The 20,282-nt window shown below is 33.9% G+C and overlaps 2 protein-coding genes and 1 non-coding gene across 8 annotated transcripts; all 3 read right to left on the reverse strand.

Moving 5' to 3' along the window:
• Positions 1-31: 31 nt before the first annotated feature.
• On the reverse strand, positions 32-12,768 carry LOC113859305 (AP-2 complex subunit alpha-1-like). 4 transcript variants are annotated; one of them, XM_027492110.1, is made up of 27 exons: positions 12,368-12,768; positions 11,451-11,582; positions 11,166-11,291; positions 10,400-10,462; positions 10,225-10,322; positions 9,928-10,135; positions 9,349-9,420; positions 9,176-9,268; positions 8,603-8,704; positions 8,052-8,149; positions 7,330-7,411; positions 7,104-7,192; positions 6,049-6,154; positions 5,902-5,967; positions 4,954-5,060; positions 4,765-4,869; positions 4,552-4,672; positions 4,251-4,445; positions 3,850-4,083; positions 2,913-2,993; positions 2,574-2,738; positions 2,409-2,495; positions 1,826-1,951; positions 1,604-1,684; positions 1,425-1,496; positions 641-720; positions 32-561 (listed from the first exon to the last, which is right to left on the reverse strand). In XM_027492110.1, the coding sequence occupies exons 1-27, from the start codon at positions 12,497-12,499 to the stop codon at positions 420-422; spliced, it is 3,063 nt and encodes a 1,020-aa protein (XP_027347911.1). In that variant the 5' UTR covers positions 12,500-12,768; the 3' UTR covers positions 32-419. The 4 variants fall into 4 exon arrangements, with proteins under 4 accessions (XP_027347911.1, XP_027347914.1, XP_027347912.1 ...); XM_027492113.1 differs by lacking the exons at positions 11,451-11,582; positions 12,368-12,768 and having other exon boundaries at positions 411-561; positions 11,147-11,255; XM_027492111.1 differs by lacking the exons at positions 11,451-11,582; positions 12,368-12,768 and having other exon boundaries at positions 411-561; positions 10,225-10,314; positions 11,166-11,222.
• A 2,152-nt stretch (positions 12,769-14,920) lies between these two features.
• TRNAS-GCU lies at positions 14,921-15,002 on the reverse strand. Its single transcript has one exon. It is a non-coding gene; the product is annotated as a tRNA-Ser (tRNA).
• Positions 15,003-16,015: 1,013 nt separating this feature from the next.
• LOC113859306 (BTB/POZ domain-containing protein At3g44820-like) lies at positions 16,016-19,370 on the reverse strand. 3 transcript variants are annotated; one of them, XM_027492114.1, is made up of 4 exons: positions 19,055-19,370; positions 18,909-18,978; positions 17,025-18,230; positions 16,016-16,942 (listed from the first exon to the last, which is right to left on the reverse strand). In XM_027492114.1, exons 1-4 carry the CDS (start codon positions 19,102-19,104, stop codon positions 16,379-16,381), a joined length of 1,890 nt encoding a protein of 629 aa, XP_027347915.1. In that variant the 5' UTR covers positions 19,105-19,370; the 3' UTR covers positions 16,016-16,378. The 3 variants fall into 3 exon arrangements, with proteins under 3 accessions (XP_027347915.1, XP_027347917.1, XP_027347916.1); XM_027492116.1 differs by having other exon boundaries at positions 17,025-18,621; positions 19,055-19,115; XM_027492115.1 differs by having other exon boundaries at positions 17,025-18,637; positions 19,055-19,097.
• Between the last annotated feature and the right edge of the window lie 912 nt (positions 19,371-20,282).

A 20,282-nucleotide genomic window follows, 5' to 3' on the forward strand; every position in this document is an offset into this window, starting at 1 on the left:
CAAGAAAAATGTGAAACAAAAAAATAAGCTTGAAATATGTATAACCCCATTCTATTATTGAAACAAATTAGAGAATAAAAAGATCTATTACAGTTCGTTCTATACGAGGCAATATTTTACATGTATTATGTGCACACACTATAAACAATCCATTGAAAGAGGAATGGGTGAAATTATAAGAATTAAACCCTCGCCCAAGTAAAATCGGAGTTCATGGACAGCCATTTTGTGCAGAAAGAATCTCAAAATGCCGATTAAACCAGAGAAATCAAACACACAACGGGCAACAAATTATAACTCACCCTCAATTCCGAAGGCTCTTGCTCATATGGTTCTGTATAACCAATCCGCTGGCTTGTGAGAAATCATGTTTACAATTACGAGTGTGTACTGAACATCCATCGTTCACCTTTATAATGTCACAGAAGTGCAGCCAACATTGCCCCAGGGTCCGTCGATGCTTCTGGAGAAATGGCTTGTTGTGCCATTGGTGGTTCTTGTGTAGGTGTATGCGTTGCTGCGGTGATCCTGACTAGTTGTTCCTTGATAAACTCCTTCAACCTGCAAACCGATGTCAGAATTATCTAAATCCTGTAGAATCTATATTTAACAGTTTCTCATAATAAGATAAATCACATACTCGAACGTTAGTGTGGGATCTCCTGAAGCAACCGTCATTCGCAGCTGGGTTCTGTCTGCTGGATCCGTTTCAATTCTTATCTGACCATTTAAATAGATGTTAAAACAACTCGGGTTTCAAAGATTAACACGTATCAATTCATGATACAGGTTAAGTTTAGTAAAACTGGTTAAAAAATTATAACTTGTAGTCGTTATATGTGACTGTAATTTGTTTAAAGTTTCAGGGTAAATATGGGAAAAGTATTGGTAGTTATTTTCGAATAAGCTGAATGTTATTTAGAGTAATTTTCAAAAGTTATACGTTTTCTTCGTCTTTTTTTATTTTTATCAAACAACTCTTGTAACTTACTGAACAAAAAAGATTTACAAGCTCTTAATATGCTACACTAAACACAACTCTTATAACTTACTGAACAAAAAAGAGTTACAAGCTCTTAATATGCTACACTAAACACAATCGTACAAATACATCATCATCATCGTTACTAAGTTCAACTATGAATGCATAACTAATCTAATAACAAAACTAGAGTTTGTGTTGACAGTCAAAGAAAAAGTATCCCATATCCCATCCCTGTCTGTCTGCACATGTAGGTGCTTAATTAAAAAACCATTACTGATTCTCAAATAAAATTATCATTTATGATCTCTTAGAAGTAGGGACGTGAAAATTGTTTTCTTTGATTTTGCTTCATTTTCATAGAACAGATTACTTCAAGAATTGTAGATCATACTCCTAGCAGGAACCACATCGTAGTACGTGGTTCAAGATATATACTTACTAAACAGAGCATCGCCCTTGTACTTTCTGAATAGAATGTTGTACTTGCAATAAGATTGTTCGGATTGGGGTCCTAAAGGCAGATTGATAGTAAGAAAAAATAAATAAATAAATAAACAGGTGCTAAAAAATTGACAGGAAAATAAACAAAAGTAAAAAAGAACTTCAAAAATATCATACAAGCCCTGGGCAAATAGTCAAATGGTAACTGTTGAATAAGTTCGCCATTTCAAGCAGTGGAAGTGGTCTAACACCCCTAACCTGCAAAATCAACAAAATGAACCTATGACATTAATCATAAACAATACAGCCAATCAATGAAAGATATTAGCAATATTGAATTTGACTTGCTCAGAATTCACATTTAACCAAATATACAAACTTGTAATGCAGAACACATACCACCTCTTGAAGCTTTAAAGGTGGTCCAGTAAGTGATCTCCATTGAGGGAAAAACTCTTCAGCAGATACAGCTACAGGCTGGAGAAACTTGTTTAGGACAGCTGGAAGGCGAAGTTTGGCATTGATCTATGAAAGGACAGATGAGAATGCAGTCACTCTGAGTACAGGGGTTCATAATTGTTGCATGTAAAAAAATTTACTATTTTTCTAAACTTTACACTTGAAATTTTAAATCTTATATTACAATCATGTTGGCGATATTTCAATTTCCTCAACAATTTTCTATAGGCAAAAATTGCACTAAATCACAGCCTTGATGAAGTACTTCCCATTATTCAATTGGACCTTTAAGCAAAATCAATATGATAAAGGTTTCAGATTCTGTGTGAGAATTAGAGACATTTCTCGAGATAATTTGTTTTGATGCAATATAAAGTTGCAATGGACTGAGCTCTTTTCGTGTACTTGGTTTTATGCAGTAGCAGTAAATGTTAACAGTGTTGATTGATCCATCCTGGTAGAGGGAAAGAATCACAGTGATTTGTCAAGTTAGGGACATAAAACACAGGTTTAAATTATGTACCATATTGTTACCAAACTTGAAGGAGAAGTCAATAACAGCTACGTCCCTGCTTGGGTGCAGAATAATGATTTCTAGTGGACATTGCACCTATGCAACCAAAAAAAGGAAATATTTAAACAACACTAACAAAAATATAAATAGTTGATAATAACAACTGTTCCTGACCTGTGCCCTGGGAGGTATAGTTTCTGGTACTAGCGAAAGATCCATCTTCAAATGAGTGGGAGGCAATAGTATAGCATGAACAGAGACAAGAGGAGAAGTATTCTTGTTCCCCATGAAAAGAACCAGACGCCCATGATGAGCTCTCCACTCCGCTTTAATGCCAATCTGTAGCAAATACATAAATATTGACAAACCTAGGAACACAAGAAATCTAAGATAAGCTTGAACCTAACTTAAAATGTCAATAATAGGTCTGTGTAAGTAAGTTGCAAGTATATATGACTTGAATAAAGTAAAACCATCAAGATTCAATACTATTGGAGAAAAATGAAGAAAAACCTGAATGTAAGGATCCTCATATAGAACACCGCTATCCTTCAAGCACAAAGAATGAAATCTTTCAACTATATTTCCAATGGGCTGCACATACAAAGGGTGAAATTTATTATTTTCCAATGCGTACAATTTGTGTTGAACAATGGAGAAATGGAGTCTAGGAGTAAGGAGAGGCATGCTAAACAGTCTATGATAATTATTCATTCAAGGAAATAGTATTGACAAAAAAATTAACATGATTTATCCTGAACCTTAATTACTTGTGCAAAAGAAAATAAAAGTAATATAATAACATATGGCTCTATTGACTATTAACCTACAAACAGAATTCAAAAGTCCGATAATGGCACCTTCCATGGCTGATAGAACACATTGGATAAAGCAAGAGTATTCATTAAGACTATGAAAAAGTAGTTATATGTTATAAATTTAAAGTGTATTCTTAAAATAACCAAGGTAATAAATGATCAAATTAATATTTCATTCATTAAATGAATGACAATATCCACAACTGAGTAATAAGTGAGTATCTTCATAATATAAATTTAACAATAAATAAGGGTGTTAAGAAATTTAGGCTTAACTCATTCCTAAAAGCTAGCTTATAGGAGGAGGACTATCTTAACCTTTATAAAAAGTATTCTCTCTCCATTCTTAACTAATGTAAGACATTTTAACACACCCCTTCATGTCCAAGACTGGACATCTGTATGAGTGGACCCAACAGGACTGAACATCTTAACAAAGGGTATAAATATAATTTAATAGTTAATGTATTTGAAAAAGTATCTTTGTTTCTTATATTTTAGACACAAAAAATAGGGATAGTTGTTTCTTATAAATAGGATGGTAAGGAGTATCATACTCAAATACAAATCAATTTTTTCAAAATCAATTCCACCAAAGATTAAAATAAATGGACCCTAAATCAATGAAGTACCTGCATAGAATTGGCCTGCTCTCCAGCAGGTACTATGGCTGATAGAGGTTCAACCACAGCACCTTCCATTCCCGAATTTGTATTTGGTTGCGGGTGGACACTGCTACTCGGAGAGCCGTCAATTGCCAAAGGACCCAAGATATCACTAAGGAGATCAGCAGGGGGAGATTGAGAATCTAGTTTACTCGAAGTCCCATTTTCATGGGATAAACTTTGATTTGTTGAATGATTATCCTGAATAAAAATGAAGTAATCAAACAAAGAAGCACAAGAAGGAACCATTTTTCACCTAATGTAAATGGTAGTGATATATATAGCGAGTTAGTGACCCATCTAATGTTGACAACAATGGCACAGTAAAAGACAAAACATAAAAAAGGGTGCAGGTGGAAAGAACTAACCACATTGCTGCTTGTGTTGGGGCTGGGTATTTTTACAAGACTAAGTTGGCTGATAGGTGGAGTTCCATTAGCAGGACATTGGTCAGTTACCACCAAAGCATTTGATGTTTGAGAGAGCTGCTGGGTTCGCAACTTAGTTGCACTTTGTTCTGCAGCATCAACTTCATTATCTTCCACCTTTTTGATCAATGCAGACTGAATGAAAAGAAGAGAAACCCATGAGTGTTGCACCTCATAGATGAATAAACTGATCAAATGAAATTGTAGACGAGCTGGCTCTGAAATAATACAGCAAAAATACCTGCCGCTCAGGGTATTTAGGCATTTCAGCCAATATATCCATTAAAGCAGTACCTTTTCTACTCAATGCAAAATATTCAACAGCTCGTTGCTGTATCTCAACTTCAATGCAACTCTCATATCTAAGGTATTAGAATATGGGTTAGAAGAACCTACAGTGTAAAGACAAACCATAGAGAAATACATATATATAAATTGCAGAGGTAAATCTTACTTCTTAAATATTGCCCATATCTGATTCTGTAGTTCAGGGTCTGATGGTTGAGTGTGCATAAGAATTTTAGCATATGTTGAGAGGAGAATAGGAATAGTAGAAGTCCTGAAAATAAAGCATGTCTCATAAGGCATCCAAACTAAATGAGATCCAGCAATAAATTGAGGCATATGGTGCGATTCCCCTTACGATACAGTAGGAAGCTTCTCATGTATAATGTTAAATATTTCCTTTGGACTACACCCAGGTTGTCTCCCTAAAAGGTGTCCAAACTCTCCAAGGATATATGCACTAACCTGTTGAAGCATATGGAGATGAGATACATATATTAACTCCATACTGGACTAAAATCAGACCTCATGCTACATCCGAGTGATTTGATAAAATAAAAATTAATTGTGACAGTAAATATAACAATACAAAGGAAAATTCATAAATAAACAGAAAAAAAAAATTAACAATCAAATCTAACTACAATGTTTTCCAGTACTGTACTTCTCTCGATGGTTTTAGTTTTGGCACCAGAAAATTTTAACTGATAATGAAGGGAAATATTGTAAAGAGATTTTGACAGGCATAAAAACCTGCAAACAAAATTTACAATGGAAGCACTAATAACTAATGACTAATTCAACAAATGCAAGGCTGAGGCAAAATTCAAAATGTTGCGTGAAAAGCTTTGGTTGTTTGCTACTTTTTATTTGCCTTCTATCAAGAACTAATCATAGGCTTAAAGCTTAAGAAGGCAAATGAATAATTCTACATCTCTAATGCCCCTCCATGCAATGGCCTGTTGGCTTGAAGTGTAGACAATGCCACGTATGATAGTCAAGGACCAAGTCTCCCATAAGCTTAAGCAATTAGGTGAAGACATATGAATGATTACAGTAATAACCCACCCCTTCCCTGTTAAGGCAGGGGAGTGGCCAAACACAGTTCAAACAAACCTATTTTTCTCATATTCTGACTTCCTCATGAACATGTAAGCCATCTTGCTCTAATATGAGTAAATGCCTTCCAAGCACATTCTATAATTTAGAAACCATTACCACTAAATGATACATTAGAAGATAAATCTTATACAATATCCACTAATACTAATTGAAAATTATTGAGGGATGATCAAAGCACTCATACCTTAACCATTGTTTCGTGTATGGCAGGTTTGTCAAGATACTCTCGTGCTTTTGCCGCAGCATATGGCTGATCAATGACATAAAAGGTCCCTGATGATGAGTGTATAAGAGGAACAAGAAAAATAGTTGCTACAAACTTCAAACCTACCTGTAGGTCTTCATTGTTTGTAGTAAATTGCACAACATGAAACCAGATGTCATCACTAATAAATTCCCCAGCCTTGTCAATTAATTGAAGAATCACATCAACATACCTGTAAAATAGACATGGTATGATATCAATATATGTGTAATATCAATGTTGGTTCCATGATGACTTGGCAATTATTTAACTACAAGTTTATTCTATCAAATACTGACAAAATACATTTTCCAGCCATCAGAAAATGTTCCAAATTCAATGATTTACAGTTTATGATCAAAAAGGACACAAAGTTCCAGTAATCATATATTTTGGCTCTATGCATAAGTAAAAACTAATAGGCCATCTGTTATTTTGAATCATATTGTTATCTTGCTTTATTCAATAAGAGTATAGAGCATCTTCTAAAAAACCTTCAAAGCAAGATGGAAAAAAATCCAAACAAAAATAAATTAACAAAACTATCCATTCCCAAAGTATACTCTTTTTTTTGGAGAAAAAGAATACCCAACCACATTTATGACAGTGGAACTCTTCCTGCCTCAGAAGTAACCATTTGCCCAACCACATAAAAGCCAGAAAAAACTACCCAATCCAACAGTAGCAATGCTAGAAACTTTAACCTCCAGCATGTTATTCCAATAAAGAAATCAACATACATTGGTAGTTTAAAAAATAATTAACCATCCAAAGTAGTCCAAGTCCTTGTCCTTGGTACATTAGGTGCTATTGCTATATAATTATAATAATCAACACCTCCGAATGTAACCTATATGGGTAGTTTAGCAGCTATACACAAGACAACAGCAGTTGCAAAAGCCTAAAATTTATGTTCAAAAGAGTACTCAATGATGGATATCTGTTGCAGTAACATAATTCATTCTTATATAAATTATAGTCCAACAGTAAGCTCTTTTTTAGTGTTAGTGACAATTGCCAGTTCCAACATTGCTGTCTTTAGAAATGTCAAAACTAATGTCAACAACTGCAGAAAACATAAGGTTGATCAAATGCCAGATGTAATATACTTCAGCAATGTGAACATTTAGGTATAGCATTACCATGAAAGATCTGGTGCAAACTTTTCAGCAAGAATAGCTGCTTTCAATGATAATTCTTCTTGCATAGCAAACTCTGCTGTACTGAGGTACTACAAAACAATACAAACTTCAAAGTAATCATTTTGTGGTTCACCTATAAAAGCCATTCTCTCTCTCTCTTTATGGCAGCAAAGGGTAAGCTATACAGATATATTCCCAAAATCTCAAGCTGGATCTAGCTTCATACCTGCAGTAGTTCTTCAACTATATCCTTTGCATTTGAAACATCACACATGCTATAAAGCAAATCTAGAGCTCTCTTCCGAATACTGAGCATAAATCAATGCCAGTTAGAAATACTAGATTCAACAAAGAATGATGTCAAGAACAAAGGAATTAACTATTTATCTGAGACCTTTCTGGTAGATTTCTAATACTACCTAATACTTCTGCAAGATATTTAGAATTAACAATAAATGCAACTGAGTTAATGTATAGTAGTGAAGACCAAAATAAAAGAATCCCTCAAACAAGAGAATCGTGACAATAATACATCATATTTCCATCTTAGTTCAAACTAGTTTAGCAGGTATGAATATCAGATGCTGGCCTCAGAAAAGCAGCATACAAATCTGTTCATTACTACAATAAAAAAAAAGAAGCAACAATCTAGTTTGTCAAAAGAGATGACAAAAGAATGGTGGTCACCCCCAATATTACATTTCATATCAAATTCTTCTGGTTAAATAAGATAGAAAAACTGCAACAGTAATTAATAGGATTTGGAGGTAACTAATAAAATACAACCTTTTACTTAATGACTTAAGAACTTACATGAAAGGGAATCTTTTCCTTTATAATTACAACTTTAACATATATGTATATTTATAAGCTATGAATGAAATCTGTGCAAGCTGAACATAATTCAGCGATGATATACAAAGGATTAATAATTTAAGCACATTTAACCTGATGTCGGGATCCTTCAATGATGTAATAATCTGAGCTTGATGTCCTTTTATGATATCTTGTACATCTGTAATCATAAACATTCTAGTCATATTTTCCTGCACCGAATAGCATATTGTTATGAACTCTTACATGTATTCTGGCAGCAAATTTTAGTCTTCTAAACTTTGATACAACGTGATAGGAATAAATATTTATGGTTTATGAATAAATGTTTAGTTTTCTTAATTTATCCATATAATATTTATATATGATTTTTAATGTGTTCAAATGCATACAATAAAATATCAATAAAATTAAATAGTAACTTTTTATTAAAAACTGTAACATTTAATATATCATATCAATGTATTGAATCTTGTGATAGCTGATAATTTTTAATAAAAAATATATAATATATAGGTTCTTATTATGTGCTTTTAGGCACATGTTAGAAAAATTGTATTTATATTTAGGTAACACAGTCCTACACATCAGCTCTTCCCAAGAAAAGAAAAGTTAGACAAGAAAAGCATAAATAGGGATAAATCAATTGGATTTCCACAACTTACCAAGCCAAGATATCGAATGTTTGGCTCACGAACGGCAATAAATTTTCCAAGAAGTGCCACACACTGAGACATCATTTCTTTTTCAGCATCCAGATGCATTACCTGAATAAGACAATTCGAATAGAGAATGCACAATTGTAACTTACAAACAAAGAAAAGGAAAGAACTTATAGTCACCAAATGAGTTGCACATTTTACCTAAATGCACTGTGAACATCCATATATAAGTGTCATCAATGTGTCTAGAGTAGTAGAAACAACAGGCTACAGAGCTTATCAACTGCATACATGCTTGTGGATACAAAGATTCCCATGCTAAATTTGGAAGGGGAGAAGGGAGCTAACTGAAAATACTAAGAAATGACACAAGCATTGTTCTAGTTCAGAGCATTCCTTTCTAATTTCTAAATGCTACATACGTTATCTAAGACACATTGGAATTCTGCTAAAGATTTTACCTAGTTTGACCAACAATTAGCTTTTGCATGGAGTAATTTATCACTATAATGAGAATGTTAAGCATGATCAAACTGTTTCTGTTGCTTGAATATAAAGTGCACGCAGTGGACATACCAGAGCAAGGGCTTCAAAAAGAACAGCATGGGATGCATTATTTTTGTTCACATTTTTCACAACATCAGTGCCCATGAGTATCCTTTGTAAAACCTGAAATGAGTAATTCAAGGTTCACAAAAGTTCACAAATTAAATAAAAATATTTTTATGTGTTAATGAGACATGACAAACATCAAACAATGATCTTCTGGTGTTTGGATCTTCAATGGTGGGAAAATACTGAAGAGCCCTCATTGTTTTGACCTACATTAAGCACGAGCAGGATAAGCTATATTAAAGTGAAGTTGCAGGATAAGATTAAAATATTTATAAATAGAAAAGTGTAAACCATTCTCAACCTATGAAATTTTCTTGTTTTCACTATAAATTTGGAGCAAACGTTTGACCTTCATTAAAATCAATTTACCCTTGGTGATGAACGTGATCATCGAGCAGAATTTGATTTCATTTTATATCTTAACCTTTTAATTGCTCCCAAATTCCACCCTCCAAAAGATTAGACTTGTAAGTTAAGAACAAAAGCCAAGTTCTTTAAGAGACAAAAACAACAGAAACCTTTGCTTTCCTTCACATCTCAATAATGAACCAACAAATAATACAAAGTTAAACATCATTAGAAAAGAAATTTTGCTAAAATATAGGAACTATACTTTTAGTTGTCACTAAAAGGGAAGCTGCAAGTATAGCATCCAAAAATGTCAGCAAAACCAAGGGTCACAGATATTTTAGATGAAAATAAAATTCACAAACCTGAAGCCAAGGAGATGGGATACCATAGTAAGTATATTCCTGTGGAATATCCTGGTTTCTAGCTAGGCGTTCCAAAATTTTGACACACTTTGGAACACAACTCCAGTATGCCTCGTAATTGTTGGACACTAAGGCAACAAGAAGACTCATAGATGATGTCAAAACACCAAGATCTCGTTCATCCAAAAGTTGTGTCATCCGATCCGCCCTAAAAGATATGGTAAAGGACTAATAAGATACATTTAAAGGAAAGAATTATGGGAAAACAAAATATTACCAAGTGACATTCAAATTTACCACCCATCTACATTGACAACGTCAGGGTTTTTCCTGTATAGTCGCAGCAAACACAAAGCAGCTTTTTTTCTCACAAGTGGTCTGCAGCTGCTAGATGTCTATATCAGAAAATATAGTCAAGATCAAGTATTTTCAAATTACACCACCTATTTAATGATAATGCATAATTTCTTACCAGCAATTTCTGTACATCAGGTGCTAAGGACTCGGAAAATTCTCTCCCACCAATATTTCCAACCTACAGCATAAAAACATTAAGGATGGCAGTTTAATTAGTGTAAAGTTTAAGGTCTACAAACAATTATAGCTCCACTAAATGCTCTTAATATCTATTCCAACATTTAAATGTATTTAAAAAGGTACTTTAATCTGTCACACTTTAACAGGACATAATGAGAACATTCCACAGTATATGAAATGTTCAATAATTAAAGTTCGGGAGCTATATCTCACATAGATCTTCTATCCAAGTAGTTGAAAACTAAAACTTAAATACATTGAATCAATAAAGTGCCAAGAATGAAATTGGAAAAATAAAAGAGGGGAAGTTTACAGTAAGTATTTAAAATATAATCATATTTAATCTGATTAACTAGGTACTTGCATTCCATCAGCAAAGATTTATTTCTTAAGGAAGAATAATGAAGTAGCTAGACTTTTCAGCATCTGTAATTTAATAAATGCAGAAATTCACAGCTGGAAACTCAAAGCACAATAACTTTCATGAGTTATATATTTGTTGCATTCCAAGCCCATATTCCTACGTAAAAATTTTCAGTTCAAACACCAAAATAAAGGATGGCAATATACAAAGAGAAAGTTTTCCTCTTTCTTGGGCTTACATTGAGATACTAAGAGAAAAACTGCAGTAGAATTAATAAAATTTAACATAAAGACAAGAGCAGGCCTCAGAAAGGTTTACATTTTTTCCATTACCATACCATGGTCAATGCTAGGCACTGGAACGTTTCATTGCGACCAATAATATCATTGCGCACAGTGTTTATTGCCAATCTCAGAAAGTCATGATTTTCATTGAGCAGAGACGATGTCACAATGTACCCAACCTGTAATCAGTTAATACAAAATTAGAATTCCTTCTTCACCCCAAATATATTATTTCTGCTATGTAAACATTTGAACTAGCTGAAATGACACTTTACAAGAAATAGGGAGGGGGCAGCAACAAGTCATTTTAGAAATGTGTAAAAGTATAAAATATTTACCTGCTTTTCTGGATACTTTGGAGCAGATATTAAAGAAACAGCTTCCATGTGACCAAAATCCACATCATAGCCAAGCATATGTATGTAAAGCATTTTCCAAACATATTTCTTTTTCTCATATGGTGTCAAGCCCTAAATATTGAAACAAAAAAGGATAAAATTTATATATATGTATTGCAAAGACATTTATCATGTGCAAAAACCCAAAAAAAAAAAAAAGGATTTATCAATCAGCACTGGCAATAAAAAAGACTATTACTGCTTCTAAAGCATTTAACTGAATCCGGAGAAATTGTTGACCAAAAATAAAAGAATACGGGGAAAATAAATTGCATTGACTCTCTAGTTCTAGTATACCGAAAACAAATCAACTCAAGTGCAGTGGTAAACAAAGACGAACTTCAAGGCATCACCAATAAAATTTTTCAATCATTTTAGGGAACCAGTTACATGCTCATCAAACAATTCGTAGCAGTCAACATCAAGTATACTAATGCCCAAGAACAAAGTATTAAATAATTGACACTTGGCATTCCGTATCAACCTGGATTAAGCCGCCAAAGGGACATGATAAGTGAACATAATTCAACCAATCATGGACCCAACAGTACACTCAACATGCACCTGAAAGGATGAGAAAATTGCTGATCTGTCTATAGACTTCACAATACACAAGTAACCATGAGTACTGTTGTCTCATAAAAGCACACATCACCATGTGATTGTTCACGTAACTGTAACTTTCTAGTCAAGTATACACGTTCTCAACATTGCAAAACGTGATTAAACATCCGTCCACAACAATTTCCAATTGCGCGCGCAAACGACGACAAGCATTGACCATACAAACTCGAATTCCGATTCCGATAAAACGTAAGGTTGGAGAAAGCAACAAAAAGCTAGTTAGAAACCCAAACCTTGTCGTTTTTGAAGCGCGTTCGGATGTTGCCGAGCTCCTTGTCGACGCGGAGCCTCTCCTGCTCTTTGTTCTGGCAATTTCGGATCTCGCTGATAAAGATGGAGAGACCTCTCATGCCAGACAACGCCATCTCCGTTCAGATCCGCCGCCGGGAGAGAGCGGAACCACCGTCACCCTCTTCGCCGGCGAAACTCAAAGATCGTTCAGATGCAGATGGATCCAGCAACACAATTCGCTTTCGAAGCGATTCGGATTCTGCTCCAATTTTGGAATGTGAAATGCGGAGAGAGAATGTAGAGGGAGAAAATGGAGTGAGGATCAGAAACTGAGAAAGCCGTTACGCAGTGCTGGAGTTACCCGTATTTACCGATTACCGTCACCATAACACCTGCAATCTTCATTGCTCATTATTTCTCCCACCAAACGCTTTTCTGCGTTTTATTTTTTCCGTCAGACAGGTACAAATTAATGATTAATTATTATTTTTCTAATTATCGTGTTCCTTTTTATTACATGGCAATTGATTTTTTTGAACCGTTCTAGTCAAGTTTGGTATCTTGCCCGGGTCAAAGTCAAGAAAATATCGCACAAAACTTAGACACTCTTTGCTAAACTCAACTGAAAATATATAATTTATAATTAGTTGATTAAATTAGAATTATTTAATTAAATTATCTAAATGTAAATTATTTGAAGCTTAATTGATTTAAAATTTGTCAGTTTCAAAACTCAGTTAACTCAATTTACAAAACTCTTTAATGAAATTTTTTTAAGAAAAAATTTTCAATTTGTGCTAACAAAGTTACACAATGCAATTACAAAAACAGCCTTGAAAGATTAAGGGAAAACGGGAAAAATATTTATAGTAAACTTCTAATATGTTAAATGATATCAGAGTAACTTTTCTTAAATTAGTTTATTATTTTTTTATTGTTTGTTTATCTAATTGCTCTCTCTCTCTCTCTCTCTCTCTCTCTCTCTCTCTATATATATATATATATATATAAATAAGCCTACAAAATCCTACATAAATTAGAAGTTTATATTGCTAACTTCTTAATCTCAATGTAATACAAGAAAATTCCCTTATTATATCAGACTATGCTATAATTCAATTATTAGAATTAAATTGTTGATTATGCATAAAGAAACAAATTTATTTAAAGAGATAAAAAAAAATGTGTTTGTTATATTTTAAAAAAGTAATCGTATCAGATACAAAATATACTCAGACATAAAAAGAAATTTTTAATTAACGCTGATTATAATGAAATAATATTAATTACTAATTAAAATAAAATAAGTTGAAATTTATTATCTTTATTCTATCAAATACTTTGCTGCCCCCCCCCCCACCTCCCTAATTTTGGTCTTATAAGATAAAATGGAAAGATCTATCTTGTAATTTTTTGTTAATCCATCTATTTAAAATATATATGTATATAAAAAAAGTTTACTTTAATTTATCCTAATTTATTTAAACCAAAGTGTTGTAATTTTATTATATTTTATCTCATTTTATTTTTCATTATAAGTCCTAACTTTCTTCATTTTCATTGAAAATTATTATGTTAAACTAAAGTTAAAATAGGTAAGTGGTGACAAGCTAAATACAATACATTCGACCATTACCAGCTGTCAGGTTTCATAGCATTGTGTTCACAGCTAGACTGGTGATTATTGCTGCTTAACTTACATTACATCCACTTGATGGATGATGCAAATAACATTAGTCTTCGAGCAACAAAGGACAACGGGACAAGGAAGATAGTTTAGCTTTAAATTCAGTAAAACCCTCCAATTGTTTTCTTGAAATACTTTAATTACAGCGTTTAGTTTTCATCAATTTAATATTAAAAATGATCGAGTACATGAATTTTGAACCATTATGAAATCTTGAACTATGAGGAAAATGTGCAAAAAGCATCATGAATGCCTAAGACTATGCTTAGTTATGATAGAAAAATATATGATTAGCTTCAAGACATGTATGATTAGCCCAGTTATGAAAGAGATAGCACATTGGTATCCTAGCAAATGAATTAGATAGCATATGGCTACATACTCAATCAAAACATCATGGAAAAACTAAAATAGAAGAGACAGAAGCTGATCGGTTATGGCCTTTTCCTATTAATCACAACAACAATGCCCGACAGATGAGAAAAAAGGAATTATGGGAACTTCTTGACACTGAGTATGACCCTTCAGCATGGACAAGAAATCACCAACTTTGAACAAAGCATTCGAGAAGAAGCAATTTGAAAAACTATAGACAAAGACCCTTGTTGAACGCCAATCCATTTGACACCAATCAACATAATTCATACCACCATATATGTTATACCAAAATTGCTTAGCTACTGTCAAGGCCATGTCAAATTTTCAACAAGTGGGACCTTATTTAGCTCAGGAGATGCTTCAACGAGGCGTATTAATTCTTTTGGATAAAATTTGTTATTTTTTATGTCATTTCAGTGCTGTTTATCAATTAAAATTAGAATATCATTTTAATAAAAATACTAGGAAACCTGATAAAAAGCTATCGAAACGTCGCCTGAGAGATTCGAACTCTCGCGGGGAAACCCCATGTACTTAGCAGGCACACGCCTTAACCACTCGGCCAAAGCGACGTTGTTCATTATGTGTGTTGGAAAATTAATACTATCATTATTTTATAAGACATTGAATGATAATGGAGTAATATATAATTATTTGCACGATATATAATATTCGTAATTGTGCAAATATTTTATAATAATTTTTAATCAATGTTTGAGAACATTCTTAACTCTTATGACTAATTTGTATAAAAAGAAATGCAAGAATCGAGTATTCTACTCCAAATTGCCGGCCTAGGATGAGGAAAAGAAAGTCATTTGCAGGTCAACATGCATAATTGAGCTATTTAGGTTCATGGGATGGTTGGCAAATTGTATCATTGCATTGTACTTCACACTAAACACATAAATATTCTTCTTTTAGGTTATATGAATATAATTATGACAGTGCCATTACACTTATATTTATGATAATGTCATTCAGAATATTCATTCAAGAGAGAATATACGTTCATATAATTTATTATGCAAGTCGTTTTAGAAACCTCAACAATACCGGTTCTTCACCCTTACAATTATCCACGTAACATGAGTCACAAAATTTTAGTGACACATACATAATAATTTAATAGACTGTTGTAGCCTGTAAAACTATAAGTTCTAGAGGATTTAGAAGATCAACTACAAAGATCAGTAGCCCGTTTCTGAAGTATAGTACATTAAGGGAAATATTGATAAATATGTAAATATGTGATATGATAGCTGTAATTCTTTCCAGCTATCAGGATTATAGATGAGGTAGTTTAGGCATCTATTTATCTTTGACTCGCAGATATACAGTAGTTATTATTGGAACGAAAAGAGAAAACAGTAGCAAAACGTTAAGCTGTAATTATAGGGAGTCGTAAATGATTGTGTCAATTTTTGGTGCCTATTTCTGTATATATTAAGATCAAATCAATGAAAATGAGTGACATATTTACATCGAGCTAAAATTGCAATGTAAAAATTCACGAGACACTCGTTTGTGACCCAATCTTTATGCATCAATTTTGCATCTTCAGCTGGAGAACTAACATGTGCTTATTTCTTCGATGATCACAATGAACTTCATGAATGGGGATCTAAAAAATGTTTCATTTTAATAACTTCAAATTATCAAAATACAGGAGCATTCCCATACAAACAACAAGAATCATCCTATTAAGTAAAGGAGTGGCAAGCTCCCTATCAAATTTGCCTCTATGAACTATGAAGTGTACAACCAACTTTACACAAAGGACACACAAGGGAAAGAAATGGAAAATGTCCAGTCTTGTAAACATGAATTGTGAAATTTTATTAAAAAAAGTGGATTAAGAAACATTTTCCTTCCCTTTCCCTCGTACAAAAATTTTGAAAACCACACAACACTGCTATATGTATATGTAAAGATTTCTTTATATTACTTAAACCAAAGACAAACTTTTTCTGTGTCCAGACTGATGAGATCGACTTGCACTCTCAATTGACGCTCTTGGTGGGAGTACAGTGTGGTCAAGAGATTCTGGTTGAGCATCCAAATATCGTTGAACAAGTTTACACCCAAATTTCCGGGCAACTAATCGAGGATAACTAAGGGAACTATGAGATTTGATCACATTTTTCATTTCTTGCTTTATTTTACTAAATTCTTCTTCAAGTTCTCCAACTCTAGACCTCATCCTTTCCATATCCACCTTTAAAACTCGATTTTCTCGTACCACAGTCACCCATCCATCCCTTTGTACAATATCACCTACTGTGTCACCCGGTACAGTTATGGCGGGCGCAATTTCACTGTCCAATGCATGGAGACATCCCGCTAATGCTGTTCTCAATTGTAACTGTTCAAAGAACAACACTTGAAGCACAACTCTGAGGGGTAACCTATCATTTTGGGATGCATGAGTACAGGCATGGATTGAGAGTTTCTGGTAGTCAATGACGTTGCATAGTTCTTCCTTCTCTTTATCAGAAAGCCAGGGATGTGCCTGCACAATACCATAGGCAGACATCAAACAATCCATGACCGCAAAAAAGCCTTTATTAAAGTGCAGCTCAAAAAAATCAAACCTTGAAATATATGTCCAGCGCCCTGTAAAGTCCATCATGCAAAGATCTTGATGAATCGGGTAGGGCCTCTACAAGAGTGCGTATCTTTAAGGGTTTCAAATTTACATCAGAAGCAATTTCTGCAATATAGTCATCTATCAACTTTGCAACTTTCCTTAAAGATTCACATGATGGTGATGCTTGCAAGTCAGATGAAGGAGAAAAAGCAGTTATATTTGATTCTGAAGACACATAATGATGGACAATTCGTTCAATACAGTCTGTGTTATATAGTATATCAGAATCTGAATAATTAGGAATCAGAAGACTATCAAGACTCGCCAGTTCCAATTGCATCCCTACTCTCCTCTCTAAAGAATCCATGCATGCTTGATTCACATTCAATATCAAAGCCACACGAACAAGTCCCAACAAGAAACGGCAAAAGGCTTGTTCCTTCTTTTCAGGAAGAAGTTTTTCAATGCTTTCCAATAGAACCCTCTGATCAACAGCCGCAGGTGTCAAGCTGAAACTTGCAACAGTTCTAGTCTTGCCACCTTGTCCACCCTGCCACCGATCCAGACCCGGTAAGTACTTTCTAGAATAGTACATTATGGCACCTGTGATGTTTTCAGGTCTCATACCTCTTCCTTGCATTGTCTTAATAAGTTTCTCAAACAAACTCACACTCAGATATGAGATGTCTTCAAACCACCAGTCAGATTCTGAGCTCTGGATTCTAGCACCAGTATTTATTCCATTCCATAGAATGCTTCCACCCGGGCTCTGTAAACTCCCATACATCATCATGGGCCATCCAAACAAAGTTGGATCAGTACAAACCATCATAGATAGGGCATTCAAACACCTACTCACTAATTGAAGCTTTTCGGCCCTTGCTAGAACAGGCTCAGAACTACGGAGAGCCAAAATACAATCTTTCCAGTTGTGCTGTATGTTTTTATGGAAAAAGATCTCTGATTTTGACAACAAGTTATCTTCTCCAAATTCATTTGTCATTTCAAGGTAGTCTGCGGCACAGTAGACCAAAACTATATTTCTGGCTGTCAGTTCTATGCGAAACCCATAACAGAATTTAGCCACAAGTAAGAAAGTGTCAGGACCACCTGGAAATTCTTCCAGCACAGTACTCAGAGTTCTCCCACAGGTATCCTTGGACTCTTCATATGTTTGAGCAAATTTTCCACATCTTGATACAAGAGGAAACTGCATTACCATAGCATATCTTACTCAAACTCCCATGGAATCATATAACTATTAAATTTTCATATCAAAGGCATAACAATATGACTACAATAAAACTAGGTCTTATACTATCTTTTAGCTCTTTACAATTTACAGAGAGTCAGAACCAAAAAAAGAAACAAAAAACACACTGGTTCCAATACCAACTTTGTCCACCATCTCAAAACATTTGCTTGTGTCTCTTAATTCTATTGGGAGGGCCTGACAAACTAATTGAGACGAGAATATATGAGGGGGAGGAAAAGCATGCCAATCGAAATTCCAGAAAAAAAAAAGTCCCAACCCGACTATGTGATACCCAACTCCCAAGATGATAAGTTGCAGATGTTCTTAGCAGAGTGAACACCTCATGCTGCAGCTCAAACCAACTGAGGCTTAGTTTACACAAACGACTTATAGAAGACAAAAATAAGGAAGTAAAATGAATTATATCTCTCACATAAATTAATATAAACTTATGCTCTTCTACTTTATCAGAAGTCCTCTGATTTAACTTACACAAAAAAAAAAAAGTTTTACTCATATTAACTTTTGTTTTCTTCTCATACAAGTTCTTATCTAGAAGTATATTCAAATTGAGCCTAACTTATATTCTATACATTAGTGGAAGGAAGAACAGTTCTGAAAATAAGCATGTACCTTGTGAAGATGGAAAGTGACACCTTCGATGGAAACACTAATATCACTGGGCAATTCAGCATTGCAAAACCTACCAAAACCACAGAAATCACATTAAAACCTGTTTTTTTTACTCTCAAAACATGAATTTTGGAGAGAGGAAATACCAGTTATTGCCTTCTTGACGAAACCCAGAAAGCTTCCCAGCTGGAGCCATAGAGCAAACAAACACCCTCTTTTCCTCCCTACCAATTAACCCAACAACATGTTTGGGCCTTAATCCTTTCCCTTTTAATGAAAGAGAGATTAAGTAAAAAAAAGTGAGAAAAAGGGAAGAATAAAAGAAAGAAAAGCCACTGAGTGAGTCAAACAAGGTCGTGTATGGAACAGTGGATCTTTACAGCTAAGAAAAAAACCCCCCAAGTGTTTCTCTTAAGATCAAATACCCCCACCCCATTCAAATGAAATAATGCCTCCACCACTGCGACCATCAAAAGAACATGGACCATACAAATAGATAGTGCAATCAATTAATATAAATCCTTTGTAGAATAAATAAAAATTAAAAAAGTAGTTCGTGTAACTGTGTTGTGGAATAGAAACTAGAAAGTGAAGCACGGATCACGACGCCAAACACGATCGCATAAAGTAGAGCTCGAATAATATAAAGACGCGACAACGTCATGTTCTGTTATGTAATGTGTGTCATTAAGAATAGAGGGGAACAAGACCTTAGTATAATACTAGAAAATGAATTAGTCATACGTAGAGGACGGCCCAGGAAAAAAAATATTTCTGATTTCTTTAATATGTACAATTTTATAATAATATAATTTTTTATTAAAATTAAATAATTCGAGATATTAATATTATTAAATGTTATAGGTTTTAACAAAAAATTCTTATTAATTTATTATTGTATATAATATTACATAGATTAAAAAAATATTTACCATGTTCGGCAATGACAGGTGATAGGGAGTGGAAATCATTTTTGTCCCCCTTCATGTCTCCTAGCTTGTTTTCTACTTTTACCCCTTTTTTCAATTAAAAAAAGGTAACACTTTTGGCTTTGTACAACAATTACTTTGCCAATTGTCCCCCTTAAAGGAAGAGTGCCCTTTATGGTCGTTTGGTTGTAGGATTCAAGTCAGACACACTCATACACTGGTTAGTGCCCTAAGTAGCTGCGTTTGAGTATTAGGGAATTTCTAACTTATAGTTCAGAGTCGATTTTTGAACGGTATTATTCGTAACACAAACTCTGCCAAAAATTGGGTGACAGCAAAGAGAAACTATATGAATAAAATTTCATTCTGCCGATAATTATTTTAATAATCAATTATATTTACAAATAATTACTATGATAATTAATTTTACAAAATAAGTTTTGTG

This window comes from Abrus precatorius, unplaced genomic scaffold (genome assembly GCF_003935025.1).
Source record: "Abrus precatorius isolate BTA unplaced genomic scaffold, Abrus_2018 Scaffold2, whole genome shotgun sequence".
NCBI classification, from domain to species: Eukaryota; Viridiplantae; Streptophyta; class Magnoliopsida; order Fabales; family Fabaceae; genus Abrus; species Abrus precatorius.